This window comes from Chaetodon auriga, chromosome 13, assembly GCF_051107435.1.
Source record: "Chaetodon auriga isolate fChaAug3 chromosome 13, fChaAug3.hap1, whole genome shotgun sequence".
NCBI lineage: Eukaryota > Metazoa > Chordata > Actinopteri > Chaetodontiformes > Chaetodontidae > Chaetodon > Chaetodon auriga.
Window position 1 is genome coordinate 4,066,765 of NC_135086.1, and position 16,171 is coordinate 4,082,935.

Sequence of the window (16,171 nt, forward strand, 5' to 3'; positions counted from 1 at the left end):
GTATGAACACTTTCTCCCTCCCTCTGTCGGCTGTCACAACCTTTTTCATCCGGTGGAGCTTCCTGTCCTCTCCCTGCTGTCCATCAGCGGTACCTCTCTCCCTGACAATAGCAAAGGCACGAGGTGTGAAATTCAGCTCCTCCATGACAGTGTCACTGGCGCACAAACCTGCGTGGACGCGTTCATGTCTTTGCACGACGTTTATTTTCAGACGTCTGCCCCCGTTCATACGCACACGGGCGGGTTCGAGCCTGCGCGAGCGTCCCTCTCATCGCGGAGCGGGATCCCAGTGCATCTAACCTGGCCTTGAATGTGACAAACGGTGTTAGCCGTGAGCGCTGTGGGCACCCAGGCGAGGAGAACAGGAGGACAGAGGAGGGGACTGTGTGGGGAGGGGGGGTGGATGGACAGAGGATGGCAGAGGGGAAGAACTGACAAAAACACTTTCAAATCTAAGTAAACAGCTGCATCTAAAAAAGGCACCGAGCACGCACACCCAAAGCTTCTCTGCAGCTCCTGTAAGACATTAGCAGCATTAGCTTTTATCTGGTTCTCCACGACGTGACAGCTGTAATGGAGACAACACTGTTTATCCCTTTGAAACGTGTTACACAGCGTCCAAACTTTTAGGCTGTTTGGACTTCCAGGTGAACAAAGCTCTTAAGGCTCCGTCTGTTGATGCATGTCGCTGGTGTGTCTGGATATCAGTGTGCACATGTGAGCTTTCAGGGCTTCCTACCTGTGCGCTCTGCTGGGCTCCTGAGCATTGAGCACAGCAGCGGTGGTCCTCTGTGAGCCGGGCACGCTCACACACCCACACTCAGACATTCACACACTTCCAAACACACTCAAACATACTCGCTTTTCCCCACAGGCGCCCGGTGCCTATGCTGTGTCATAAATCAGAGCTGTCAAATAGATTTTACAGCTCCCAGTGAAAAGAGGAGAGGCAGCCACCCAACAACCTTGAAAAGATGGAAGAAAGCAAAAGTAGAGGAGTTTTATTAGTGTTAAAGCTGATACCTGGACCTAAGGAGTGTGTGAAGGGACACTGTTTCCAATGCACAGAGCGAGAGACACCTGAGCCCGTCTGTACGATCGTTGGTTAGTGAGGAAGATCAGATTTTTGGTCATCCTTTTTTCAGTCTCTTTCTTGGAATGCAAAAAGAAGCCGGCGTCAGCAGCTTTGAATCAGCAGGAAGTCTACAGAAAGGAGGAAGTGCAAAAACACGCTGAGCACAGACATTTTGGAATATTTATCTTCCCTAACACTTCTATAGAGTCAACAGCCATCCTAAAAATAGTACTACATGCACGGCGATATGTCTTCATCATGAGTAAGACCAGTGTTTTACTCTTGTCATCATTTGTGTATTATCCAGTGCTGCATACAGTTTAATGTGGATGCAGTGAAGCTTTGTTGCTGTCAGATATGATGCAGCGTTGAACACAGTATGTGTACATGGCAGAACTGAGGCAAACAACACCCACCGAGCAGGACTTGAATGGAAAAAACTGAGGATATAATTGATTTATTTTCGGTTTTATATTATGTAAAAGAGTAAAATATTTAAATCCGAGTTGGGATGAAATCAAATTGGCCTTGAATCAGAGCATACTGTGTCGTTACAACCAGGCGCTGAGGTTAGCCCTGTGGAAACTGATCTGAGGCGCTAGGCCCGTGTTTAAGTAGGTGGCTGGACGTGCTTCAGCACTAACCACAAACGGTGGTGGCCATTAGTTTTAGCCAAGAACAAGTGTTTTCTGTTCTGTGTGTTGTTTTTGAAATGCCGTTTGTCTTTATGGTGAGCGACACGGCCCAAATCTCCTGTCACCATATACGTAATTTTATGTGAAACGGACATGATTTTCCGGGGGAATTGCGCGCATTGTCTGGAAGCGATCAGCTCCGTCTGATGTGTTGGCCAATAGAACGCAGACGTTACCCACCAGGTGAAATTTAGGGTTTGGATAAAATGAAGGGGGAAGCATGTGGACTGATGGTTCTAAAGGGGAGACCGTACTTCACAATCACGTACCCTGTTTTTATCAAGCGCTCATGGTCTCAGATGGCCTCCTCACTCAAGCTCGTCCAGCTGAATTCACTGATTGGAGGAGGCTTATTGGATGTCAGCGTTCGAATGGCTGCCTCTTAATATGCAGAGCGGAGGAAGGCATGTACATCCAGCAGCAGGGCTCAGAAGGCAAATCGCTTCTGGCAGCCTAATTCGCTGGTCATTAGAAGGGCCAAATTGAATAATGGACTCCGAGGTAAGCGTGTGTGTGTGCGTGTTCACGTGTGTGTCTGTTTGATGAGACGGGGAGGGCCGTGTCGGGTGGCCGTGCTCTGTGGCCTCCTTACCTTGGCCCATCAGTTTCAATCAGGCAGCACGACAGGCACTCCCCTCTCTGCCACGACCCCTCTCCATTAGGCCGCCGGCGCCCACACGTGTACTCCATTACGCTGCATTACCTGGTCAGTGCCTGGAGACATCACCTGAGGAAGCAGCAGGGAGGGAGCGAGAGACGAGGAAGGCTCTGACTTCGCAAAAGAAAAAAAGAAAAACCCTGATTCCATTTCTATTAAGATTCTTCCTCTCGCTCACTTTCTTGAGGTAATCACTGGACTGCCAAAGCTTTATTGGGGAGAGTAATGGGATTGTGGGAGGGTGACAGTAGCGCTCACGTACCTAACCGCGTACACGGACATTAACAGTGGTCCCCGTATTCCTCCTTGTATCCCTCTCTGTCTTTATTCCACTCCTTCCTTCTGGACCATAAGTCTCATTGCTGGACCTGCAGGTTTCATCTTTTCCTTGTTTGTCTTTTACAGGATGATTCCTGCACTCGTTGCTGTTGTGCATGACTGCAGATCATAGTTAACATCTGAAATTGTCCTCGCCGTCCTGGCGCACACAGGATTATCAAGTGCATACTTTTAGGACTCAGGGGAAGGGGTCAAAATGTTCTTTTTAGCGCTTTGGGTGTTTTATAAAGGGCAGAACAAATCTCTCGCAGCTTCCGGGTTGGATAAAAGTACGTCCTGAACTTTGTCAGAGCAAATCACAACAGCGAGTGGAGTCAGCAGAGTGGAGGGACGAGGCGGAGGAGCGACTGGAGAAGGACGCGGCGACGTTTATTGCCCGTGCCTCTCGTTTTGTTAAAGCCACAAAACATCACGGCACGAGAGGCGGGAGGGAAAGCTGAAAGCCTATTTGCTGCTTGGTGATTTGCCAGTGACACGGTTCTGTATCACACCGGGGTCAGCAGATGACATCACGCAGCCAAGTCACTCTTTAATTCTTTAAACTGCTGTACTCCAGCAGCTCCTTCTCAGATACAGGCGTAGCTGATAAAATGAAGCTATTCACATTGAATGAGGAACAGGCCTGCAGCGTTCTTCTAACACCACGTTCTGGTGAGTTAGGGAGGCCCAGTGTGTGTTGAAATGGTGTTTTCTCTTTAGAATAAGGGAAGAATCACGGAGGGATGGGACAGAGTGCAGTGGTGGCGCAGCCTGGTGGGCCTATCAGTCAGTGTTAGGGCTGCTGAGAGGGCTGTCTCATAGGCGGGCTCTCCTGCACCAGCCATTTCCCACTGCCATTTGTCTCTGTCCAGTTTCTTTCCCTTTCCTTGCCCCCTCTTTTTTTCCTTTCATCTCCTCCTCCCCCTCATCTTCGATTCCTCATTTTGGACTCTCAGTCCCGTTCGATCTGTTTCTCCTCTCTTAACTCCACCGCCGGCTCTCCTGTTTTCCTTCTTTTCCAACTTTTCCTCCTGGCGAGCGAGTTGTTTTTCCTCTGGCAAAGGGAAGTGGTAGCATTAATTAACCACTGTGTTTGTTAGGGTTTGTTTATAATTCTGCTGAACACCCAGCTGTGATTGGTTATTTGTTATCTCTGAATGAGAGAAGCTGCAGCATCTCTTCACAAAGCTGTGGTGTCAGTTGATTTTCCTAAATAAACTAATTAACCTGGTGACTGAGTTTATGTTAAACCCTGCTGCGTCTTCAAGCCCAGAGCTAACACTGCTGCTGGTCATTAGCAGCTTCAATCTGTACTAATCTTTAATAAACGTTCTGTTGAGCTCTGATAAAGCTTCCTGATATGTGTCTTATGTGACTGTTAGACATTAGTTTTGATTTATGAAGCAGCATTTTTTTCCATCATTGCCAGCTTTGAAATTACTGCTGTAATTACTGTGCTAACAACAGTTTTAGAGCACTTTGGCTTTGTCTGTTTTCATTAAATTAGCCTGATAATCAGACTGAATCACCGTTTTGTTTCCTGCCTGACATCATTTTTATGTTACCTGATTATTTTGTCTTTGATTTGTCCTGAACAATCAGCAGAAAGTGTCGGATCCAGCTGACAGTCAGCGGTGGTGCTTGCCAGGATGATTTCTTTTTTACAAAGAAATATGTTGATTTAAGACTTTGTATTTCATAGGTGTAGCGTGTACGTTAGCCACATGTGAAGCACTCCACTGATTTCCCATTGCTTCTCAAAGTCACAATGTTTAGTTTAAGAGAAAAGGAAATCTTCGCAGCACAGAGAGCGTCTTCTTCGTCAAACCTGAATCTCACATTACCTGTAACACAACACAACCTCCAACAGCTCAGTTTGGAAATCCAGGTGTGTTATGCTAATAGCAGCTAATGTAGCCTCGAGCTGCTAGCATGGATGAGCACTGATGCGACTGTGTGAAATCGTTTGGTCATCTTTCAGACTCCTTGCAGCTCCCAAACGCCTTTGTACTCCACACATACTAGCCGAACACCCCGACCAGAAAATCTAAGTAGTAAGTTTAGTAAGTGTAAGCTTATCCTCTGATAAATAAACCAGTTATGTCAGATATGCTACCGTAAATCAGAGCGAGGGCTGTACGTGTCCGGGTCCAGGTCCAGGTCCGGGTCCAAGTCACAAACGTTGTACAGTACTCTCTGCACTCGGGCTTGAAGACCGTACAGTTTGGGTCGGTTTCAGAGAAATAGCACATTAACTCAACTAGCTTTCAAATATTTTCCTGTGATAGTCTTTGGCCAGGCACAAACACAGTTATCTAATCTTTCTGGTATTCGCTTTACTATGTGTCAAACTCCACACCATTCGCGAGCGCACAGCTTACGGACCATATAAAGCCATGACAAGTCGGTGTTTACCGCTGGTTTCCTTGGAGGTGGAAGCTGTTGGTCCTACCTCATTTTCCACCTCGAGCTATGTCTGTCCTCATGCTGCGTTTCTCATTTTAAATAGAGTAGAATAAAGTGGGGGTTGATAGAATAATGAGGGGCTCCGTTGGTGGATGTCCATGTGGTCGGTGGGAGGCGTGTGAGTGTCTATCGAAGGAGGGAGTTCAGTGAGGAGGTGTGTTTGTTTATGTGAGTGTGTACATGCGTGGTGTGTTTTCTTTTTTTATTATTATTCTAATTTATACTCTATTTATTTTTATGTATTAAGTGTAGGAAAGTCCATAAATGCTGCTGATCACCCTGTGGACTCCATATACAAACTGTGAAAACCATAACGGTCATCGTTCGTCCACCCTTTAAGAACGGCACACTGAAGTGTCTTCTGCCGCTGTTGGCGGGATGACATCATCACCGTCTGCGGTTACAAATCACCGTTAAAAAGAAATGATCGATTTTATGGCGCAGCAGTGCTGTGGTTTATGGTTTTTGTTAAGGCACAAAAACGACATGGTTAGGTTTGATTGGCTGCTTCGTTCAGGTTAGGCTGCATCGATCGTGGCCGTGCTGTGAGAACGCCAACACTGACTGTCAGGTCAAAACAGGAAGTGAATGGATCTTTTTTTTTGTGGTTTTCAGTCAAACCTCTGATGTTGTCTGCCTTCTTAGAAAGACACTCGCAGGGTGAAGGTAATTATCGTGGTCAAGAGACTACAAGCTGAAATGCTGCCAGCACAGATGCTACACAACTGCTAAAATGGAAATAAATTGCAATAAAACTACATCAAACAGCAGCAGAGGGGAGAGAGTAGCTAAAATTAACTGAACTGACCCTATAGATCAGATCAAGGGGGAAAAATGGGATGAACCAATTTATATTTCACCCTTTTCGGCATCAGAAAAGTGTTTTGCGTCAGGTTTTGGTTTATTTCTTTGTCTGGCTCCCTCTTTATGTGTTCATGTGTGTGCGTGAGTCCATCTAAAAGTGATTATTCACACACGTATGTGCGTTTGTGTCGCTGGCGTTGGCGGCCTGCGAGGCGTCGCACCCAGAGGCTGAGCAGTCGCTCGCTCTGGCCTCGATGGACACGGGAGGAGAGGGCGCCCATTTAGCCGCAGCCTCTGTTCTGGCCCACCAGCCCTGCACCCCCCCCCCCCCCCCGCCCGCCCCCCCGCAGCTCTGCTGGTGCTGGGGGAATCATAGCCACTCACTCTGATGATTTATGACCACACCTGAAGCCAGCCAAAGAAGTTCGAGTGTGTGTGTGTGTGTGTGTGTGTGTGTGTGTGTGTGTGTGTGTGTGTGTGTGTGTGTGTGTGTGTGTGTGAAGCTGTTGGAGGGAGGGGAAAAAAAAGAAAGCGAGGACGAGTCTGTACTGTATTTGTGTGAGAGAGAAAAATACGTGTGACAGGGAAAAGGTGTGTGTGTGTGTGTGTGTGTGTGTGTGTGTGTGTGTGTGTGTGTGTGTGGACTTAAAGCCACAATAAGCAAAAACGGAGGCGCTTTGTTTTTGGGCTCTTCTCATGCACACGCAGTAGGCGGGGCTGGTGTGCAGCGTGCTGAAAGCGGTGGTGTTCGTGTGTTAGTGTGTGTCCTGGATGTGCGGGGACGCCGTTGCTTCCCGCCTGGCCTTTATGACTCGGCCCCTCACTCCCTCTCTCCTCTCGCTCCTCCATGAACCTTGACTCTGCCAGCCTTCTGAAATGCAATCTCCCATAAAACCCATCAAATAAAAAATTCATATTGATACTCTCTGCCTCTGCTTTCTCCACCTTCCCCTTCCCTCACCATCAGCGGTCCATGATGATAAACGACCGGCTGTCAGATATTAAAGTCTGGAACACAGTCAAAGACCGATTCTCTCCTCTTTCCACACTTCTCCATCCCTGCAGTTCTGTTTTCTCAGTTTTGACTAATTTTCTTGTTTTGGTGAAATATGAGTCCATTACTTTTGCATTGGAGGCGTTCAGCCAAGCTTAAAACAAGCTTAAACTCCCCTGCCTTCATGTTTAATGTCCATTCTGTGATTCTCAATTAGAGTTCAAACCATCAATCAGTTGATTTAATGATGATTAATCAGAGGCTATATCATATCATGATCATTTTAAGTCATATTTCAAGCAAAACATCCTCTGATTCCTGCTTCTCATATGTGAAGATTTGCTGTTTTTAATATCACGTATGACAGAAAATGAACTAACTTTGGGTTTTGATTTGTTGATCAGACAAACATTAGCTTGGGTTGAACGGCTTTTTTCCACTATTTTCTAATATTTCTAAAGAGAAAAATATCATTGTAGGATGCTTATTTAAGATAAACCACACACACCACAGCTAAATCCAAGCAGCGCCCCTCTGAATTAACTGTGCCGTAGGGGCTCAAGTCATAGTGTGTGCGAGGGCAGTGCCCATTTTTCCCTCTTAACTCCCAGCTGAGCCTCTGCACTGGTCCATTACCCAGCAAGTCCTGGCAGTCCTGGCACACTGTGAGCCACGATACCACCCAGGAGAGCCTGTCGGACCGAGCGCTCAGTTAAGCAAGCAAGTCGTCTGCTGCAGATGGACGTGATGCCGTGGATGTGATAACGACTGACGCTTTCCGTCCTCAAGTGTTTTCACCTTGGCAATATTACCGATACAGTAGCCAGCTTGATCAGTTTTGCACAGCTTTTTTCTAACTTTTATTCTAATAATTCTAACATAAACTGTGCACATGCAAACAGGAATCGGGAGGTTTAGTATATTTAGTCGTTTCAGCTCTATTAGGCTTCCATACACATTTCAACAGCTGTAATTAATTTGTCACAAATGGTGTAACACTTAACTTCAACTCCCCCTATTTAGCATTTATAAGGACATAAATGTTAAATAAATTATTTATTACACACCATAATGTAGTCGAATTACTGCTCCTATTTAGACATGTATTATTATTATTATTATTACTGTGTTTCCGTTCGTTTTCAGCCTCCATTTATGGGTATCTGCAGGAGGGGGATGTAAAATCTTTCTTGATGGAGGTAAACAGGTTTAGATGAAGTTACCATTGGCAAACATTGTCAGCCGGTATCCGAAACATCAGAGACCACGACAGGTACCACAAAACTATGATATTTGTGGTTCAAATTTGGCATCGTCCGCCAATCTCTCCATCCACACGTTTCCTGTTTGCCTCTTTACTGTATATGATTAAATGGAAATAAATAACATAAATCCTCAAAGAAGAATCAGCCATCAGACATGAACTAGGAATGACTAATGTTACTGGCTCTGTTCAAAACCCTCTGCGGTTCAGGAATTGCAAATTAGCAGTAAATATATGAATTATTTACTCATTCGCAGTGCCGCTCTGTACAACTCTATTATTCTGACATTATGAGTTTTCAACATGGCTTTCAACAAAGGTTGGCTGTTCACTAATTCTGTGCTTTTTAGTTTGTTTGACTTTGCTAAGATAGTTGACAAACCTGCAGCTTTGGGTGGATTATTACAAAGTTTGTTGAACCCAGAACTTTAAAGGGAAGTAAGGCCAGACACTGAATCTGAGAAGGCCAAAAGATTTGTTTTACCCCAGAGTGACTTTGATTTGTTTCTTTAGTTTTAGCGTTGCATAATCTTAGGTCAAGCTGGATGTCAGATATACAAAAAATATGTTAAAGATTTAAGAAAAATTAGCACATTTAGGACATTTTTATTGCAATATTGTGCAGGGTATTATATCTACACTACAGCTGTGTTGCTGTGCATCCAGGCAATACTTATTCAGACATATAGAACGAAAAGTAAAAATGGTTTCATTGAAATCCAGACTTTTAGCACATATTAAAACAATAAAAGCCACTGTAATCGTAATGTGAGCATGTGATAAAACACAATCGTTTTACTCAAATGGTAAAAAAGCTGATTTACAGAACAAAATAAATCACGACAGAAACAAGAAAATCATCACAGCTGAGACTCACTCTGCCTTTCCTGGGAACGAGGGAGATCATGTTTGGGTTCCCCTCAGCAGCACGAAGAGGAACATTTAGATCGCAGAGATAAGTATGTCCATGACTGTATCTGTGCACCGATGCATGCTGTGCTTTTTCTCTCTCCGTCTGTTTTTGACAGCAGCTAAGTGGAGCTGTTTTTAGAGCCTGTCTTGGTCCTTTCAACACAGCGGCACGTCAGGCTTCTGGAAGTTTGAAGGAGGAGTTTTTCTGTCTTTTAATATGCTGTTAATGTAGTCTGTATGACAGTAGTAGTTTGCCTTACTGGGCCCAAGCATTAGGTGGTGTCACTGATGCTCTTTTCTGACACTGCAGACTAAAAACAAAAAATATGGAAGGCAAATAGTGCTGAATGAATTGCACTTGAGTAATTTCATAGAAAAAGTAAGATGCTAATGGTTGATTTTCATTACAGCTGAGTTAAATTGCATTTTACTGTCAGATGGTACCATTAAATGTCAGTGCATGCAGTGCATTTGCAGGCTTTCTTAAAAACATGTTTGTTTTCAATTACAGCACGTAGCTTGAGTGAAAGGTGAAAGACCAAAGTAAAAGTGAAGGAGATAAGTGTTTTCAAAGCCCGAGTGCCCTCCCCAGTGTCTGTATAATCACACCCAAGAGCAAACCTTTTACGTGTCATGACACCAGAAATTTGAGTTTACCGTTTGACCAATCAGAGGCTATCATCTTGTCGAGGAACCAATTAGACGCCATCATTCCATCAGGGGTCCAATTGCCATGTTATCACTGATACAAATGACACTTCTACTACACCACTTCTGTCCCTTTTGTTGGTGTTGCCTCCTCTAAATGAAATACGTGGACTTCTGTAACTTTTTGCACTGCAGTGGTGCCAGCGCCGTTGTTCTGGTGTACACAGGAAGTCAACGTATAAACAGTCGATGCCCACGTAAAGGCAGATGCATTATGTGCTGAATTCTCAATATTTACATAAATACAAAACACAATGAGATGGCACTTCTTGGAAATGAGATTGGAACTGAGCAAATTGGAGGGACAAGCAGAAGGTGTGGACAAAGAATAAAACATGAAAGCTATGGTGCAGCAGAAAGGGGATAAGGCACGTTAGAGATGCAAGGGGGAAAAATTACAGCATCCTACCACAGTGTGTCGACAGGCTGGTCAAAGAATAAACAGAAACAAAAGGGGGAAAAGCTACTGGCTACAGGCATAAACAGTGCTGTGGACATGAGCCAGAGGGATGTTCACAGTGCACAGCATGAGATCAGGAGGGTTATACTGCACAGCACAGTCCCAGAGGATAATCAGTCTGTTACCACTGAGACAGATAAACCAAGATCGTTCATACTGAGGAACCTGCACCACACAACAAGTTGCTCAGAAAAACACATTATAGACTACAAAGTAAAAAAAAAAAAGCTATTCAGTCTTATGAAAGCCAGAATGCGAAGCTGCCAGTGACAGTAGCAGGAGGTGATGTGGATGAAACTGGCTTCACAAATAAAACCCCCAAATAAAAAGGCTGAATTTAGAGAAAAACCTGGACTCTCACGCAGCACAGGAGACTGAAAAGAGGTACTCAGTGTTGTTCAGGGTTCAGGTAAGAACTTTGTAAAGGCTACCCTCCCAATCGAAGCAGATCCGTGTCCGAAGCATTTTAAGAGCCGTCCCTTACCGCCTGCAGTGAAAGGTCAGGTAGATAAGGTACTACAGAGACTAATGACAGCCCCGTCCAAACGCTGAAGAGCACCACAGCCTCAGCAGAGAGCATGCAACTAGAAGAGGTTAGAGGCTGTAGCTCTGCACATAAGTTTCTTAAGATATTCATCCTGTTGATTACTTGAACCATTTGCCGGAGACAGGTTGAACAGCTGTGTGAATTTGGGCAAACGTCACATGCAGCGCCTCGTGCAGATCAGAGGACGATGCTGCCCCGAACGCTAACACGTTTTACGTCTCTGCACCGATGATCCTTCCAGCTCTGTACTCCAGTGAATTTTTGCTTTGTGCTCTGTTTGCATGACAGGTCACATTCTAAGTTTTTTCCGTAGAGCTTGTAACCGTCCGGCTGCAGAGCTACAGAAGCTGCTAATGTAGATGTCAACGTTTTCAAATGTTTTCAACTATTAAAGGTTATCTGTTCATGCAAGCAAGATTATTTCTTTAATTATTTATGCCTCTGGCCTCAGAGTTTGTTTTTTTCTGAAATGTTTTTGATGGAAAATCTGACTTCCTCCGCTGGCCTTCATAGGCAGTTTGTTAGAGACGTCCGCAGCCTGCCAAGGGCAGATCTGTCCATTGCCTTCTGTTTTAGAGAAGATAATGATTCTCTTTTACTTGGAATAGGATTGCATTTTCTATCTCCCTCAACCTCTATTCTTCCCTCACCTTTACCTTTCTTCCCCTCGCTCCACCCCACCTCCTCCCATCAGTTGGCCGCTGCTGGTGCTCCCTCCACGGTGGCGTAGCTCTATCGCTCTGTCACAGCGCAAGCGAGGGATGAGAGACAAATCAAAACCACCTTATTTCCCCTCAGTCCCTCTCACCGTGCCAGATTGAATTTGAGGTTTTTCATCTTCTTTCTCATCTTTCTCTTTTCCCTGCCTCCCTTAGCGTCCACTCAGAATTACCTGGAACCAAGCCGTCTCACAACTTGATGACGCAGTATCATTTATGCATATGGAGGGAGATAGTCGGCGGCCCTCACTGTCGGTGCTTGTGACTCACTTTAAATCCGCTCTTTCGGTTGTTTGCGCTCAAAAACGGTCAATACCACAATCTATCAAGGAGCCGGCTTTGCTTTCACCGGTGTCTTGTAAATCTCCAGGCGTGCAAATGTCCAAATTAGTTTTGCAGGCTTGAGTGTTCAAAAATGGCCGACCTGAAAAGAAGAATGCTGAAGCACCTTTAGAGAACATTGAAGATCTCTTTTCTTGGCTTGTGGTGTAAACATCATATATATCCCATTATTGCTAAATGTGGATCATGAGATGATCATGTTTGTACCAAATGGTGTCATTTTAATCGGGATCAGAAACAAGCTTTGTTTTGACCCCCGCAGAGTGAAGCTTCTTCTGAAGCCCTGAAGGACTGCGCACCTCCAGATTCATCCTCAAAACACACACACACACACACACAAACACACACTCATTTTATGAATTCTTTGTGCGGCTCTCCCCAGTGATTGCACCTGATTTCAGGAATAGTCACAGATTTATGGCCGAGGCGGTCTCATGTGAAAATCAGAGCTGACAGGCACATTTGCGTTGCATGCTGTTTAGACTACGCAGCAGTGTGTGTTGGAGGAAGAAGACGGATGAGAGTAAAACCTCGGCCTCGTTTAATATTTAGCTTTACACGTAGAAATACTGAATTCATTTCTTTTATTAAGTAAAACAGTAAATTAAGATGTTGAAACTCTTCAGGTTCAGCTCAGTCGTCCTGGAAACATGAACTCGTGCAGCATCGTGCACTGCAGGAGCAACAGCCTGTTAGTGGTGCGACTGGTCGTGCGTATAGATCTGGTTTTGAGTCTGGGGGGCCGGGGGCTCCTGAGAAAAATGACTCTCATCTTCCACTCTGGTGGACCTACTCCCACCTTCCTCCCTTCACCCCACCTTTTCATTTTCAATTATGGGTTGGAATATGAATCTTTAATAGGGTGATAATTGTGCTAGCATATTTGCTGTCACCCACCATTAGCCCAGATTAATTAGCCCATTTAGTTTAGCTTAAGAAAGTGTCTGGCTGAGGAATGGGGGCACTGATGGAAGACGGGTGGAGAGAGAGTACAATCAGCACAATCTGTTCTATATCATGATGCCATCTCTCTCCTCCTCTCTCTGTCGCTCCCCTCTCTCCCTCTTTAACTCTGCCGTTCTCTCATCGAACTTACTCTGTTAGTCTGTTTCATCAAGGCTGCGCTCATCTGCTCTGCTCTCAGCACTATTTTTTTTGTCGCGCTATGACTTTTCAAGTGGTTGGTGGGGAGACTGATGGGGGAAGTCACGCAGTTACAGCTTTCTTCGAACTTTTAGCTCTCTAATTAGCAGCTTAGTATGAGCCAGTGGTACGACTTTCCCCCCTCTATGAAAGGATATTTTTGGAGATTGTTAAATCGATGACCTGTAGGCTGAGATGATTATCAAAAGTAAAACTTACGGTTGATGCAAATCATGTGGTTTGAACAATTTGTTGAATGTCGTGCTTTGATTTTGTTGTAGTGTCGTCAACTATTGCGCTGTGAATGAAAGAGACTCACGGGGAACCAAATTAAACCAAATTAAACCAAATTAATGCATAAAATGTGTTTACAGGTCGTAGGGAGCACTAAAGGTTGTGTAAAGTGTTTTGTGGCTCCAGAGGGAGCTCCACAAAATCTCCATTGAGGCTGAAGACTACAAGTTTGGAAGCAGCTGGGGGTTGTGGAGACAGACCTCACTGTAGCCCCCTCCTCATCTCTGTGGCCAGGAATTGATATGATATGTCAAATTTTCCAACTGGCCAACAAACAGTGATGGCTAATGTATCCATGCAGGTGTGTGTGCAGCCCCCGCAGCCCTCCGTCATTCGGTGATGCCTCAGCCAATCACAGACAGGCAATAGTTTTGTCCAACTGCCCAAACTTGTTATTAATTAGCTGTGGAACATGTGGGATGTTCCAAACTGGTGTTTTTGGATCATTTCACAACTTTCTCTTTCCTTGTTGCTCCTCTCCCAACCCAAGGTAAAACATCAGACATATGGTCTTTGGACTGTTTTCAACTGAGTGTAGAAGGATGAGCAGTAATGATTTAACATTCTGGTTCATGTGTGTTTCACACAGTGTCCCAGCTTTTTGGAATCGGGCTTGTCTTTGGTTTTGACCCCTTGGCGTTTCACGTAGATGAAGCTGACATTCATTGTTGGCTAATCCTATCAAACACTGTCCAAAAGTTCCAGGATGGCTGGGAAAGTCTTACTGCATGTTTGGCTTCCTTAACGAGCCGCTCATTTGCTGCTTTGGATTCCACCGTATGAAATGTTAAAACAGAGCCGGTCGCAGAAAGGAGAAGAAAAGCGTATCGCCTCAGAGTTGGTTGTTCTCTGTCAGCGTAATTGGCAGCATCAGAGAGCATCTCAGATTGCATGAAATCATTTGATTCTGTGTTAGTGTGAAAAATATTGCTTAATGGAGCTTTAATCGCACTTTCCACCTTGGGATAAGTCGTGTGTGTGCAGTGGAGTAACTTGGCCATGTCACTAGCTGTATATCTCTCAGCAGGCAGGGGGAAATGAGGTCTAATCGGAGGGATATAAAAGTCACAATAGACTGCTCCTGCTATTAAGGCCTGTCAGCGCTGGCCTCCCCTCTCACCTTGATATCTCTCAGTCTCTGAATATTTATATTCCGACATCATGGGCAGTACAATATGTGCATTTTCCTCTGTGTGCACTTGCTGCCTGGAGCATCAAGAAATTTTTCATCACTTGTAGCCACTCTTGGTCTTAAAGTCTGTTTCCCTGCACGCGTATGACCGTCCACGCTTACGCAGGCCTCCCTCTTGTCTTCTGATCTCCAGGTGCAGTGGGGGCGAGGCCGCTCTCAGGTCAGAACAAACCCGTCACCATGGATGTGGATGAGGAGGAGAATATGAGTGAGTCGACTCTGGTTTTTCTCCGTTTTTCCAGCCTGTCTTCCAGTCTGAGAAATAGCTGGTCTTTACTTATAAATGTCTGCCTGTATTTTTGTTTCCCTCCGTTCTGCCTGCATGCCCCCCCCCATATGTCCTCCTGTCCTCTGATGTGTAATCAGTGTGAACACATTTTACTCACTTATATTATGCAAGTATCAGCATCCTTAACCTACATTTTATAAAATGATGTAACGTGCAAAACGTGATCAACCTAAAAAAAAAAAAAATCTGTATGAAAACCCAGAAAACACTGTTGGTATCTGTTGTGTTGCCAGTTTTATTCTCATTCAGTTGCCCCTCCGTGAGCATGACGGGAGCTTTCGTCCTCACTTGAACCACGACGCAGAGCAGTGCATACACACAAATACACGCCTCAGATTTTGCAGAAACTTTTTAGGGAAGAACTAATCATTACATCTGAGAGGCTTCAGGTCATATTACAGATTCCCTCTACCTCCATTTCTCTCTTTAGAAAATCCTCTCCACTCCAGCTTATTGAACTTTAATTAGACATTTTGGTTTGAACTCAGTAAGTGAGCCTCAGACGGCACGGAAAGACATGATTGAATGTGTTTCCTCACACCTTAACAATTCTGAGCTCACATTCAAAGAGAGCTGTCATCGTGGCGGCGCTCTAACCTGCGACACACATGAACTCGTCTCGTCGGGGTGTCGTACTCAGTGTTTTTGCTCTGAGGAGAAGCATGTTGTTCTGTGTTAAGTCAAATGAGCACAGTTGCAAAATAGTCTTTGTTGTCTTTCAAAGCCTCCGAAGCCTCAGAAGATGTATTTGAAGATAAAACAGAGTCCAAGCTCGCGCAAGCCCGTTTCTTTAATACCAGGGGAACACCAGAGGAAAACATGAAATCATTTTTAACTTTTATGTGACAACCTTAGCAGTTCTTGAAATTCTTTAATCCCTTGAATCATCCCGAATCAAAAGTCCAACAAACAAGTTGCACTTAAAATGAAGTCGAGATAAAAGACTTTTTTTTTTTTTTTTTTGTCTGAGTTATTTGGTTCATGCAGCCCTCACAGGGGATCCAAGCTCTGAAAGATCCAAGCATACCGGATCTTTTGTCTTTGCATAACTAATGGGTGCTGATTACACAGACGCCGGCTTGATAATGACCACAACTGCATGCATGTGCCATATTTCAGTGCATGGTGTCATGGCTGCTGCTTTACGGCTTTCGTCCTCTGATCTGGTCTTCGGCTCTGGAGTGCTGCTGGATATCCATCATCCTGCAAAAAGTTATTATACCATAAAATGAATGGTGTCAATTTTAACCCTTTAGAGGAAGTTTAAATGTGTTGAATGATTTTTGACAAT

General features: G+C 44.8%; 1 protein-coding gene across 4 annotated transcripts in view; it reads left to right on the plus strand.

Annotated features, from left to right (window-relative positions):
• The window catches only part of adarb1b (adenosine deaminase RNA specific B1b), a 101,377-nt gene that overhangs the window by 67,532 nt on the left and 17,674 nt on the right, over positions 1-16,171 (plus strand). For all 4 annotated transcript variants that reach the window (XM_076747333.1, XM_076747335.1, XM_076747334.1 and 1 more), the window contains one exon: positions 14,725-14,799. In XM_076747333.1, the coding sequence (XP_076603448.1) occupies positions 14,772-14,799 (28 nt within the window). In that variant the 5' untranslated portion in view covers positions 14,725-14,771. The remainder of the gene's footprint in view (positions 1-14,724; positions 14,800-16,171) is intronic.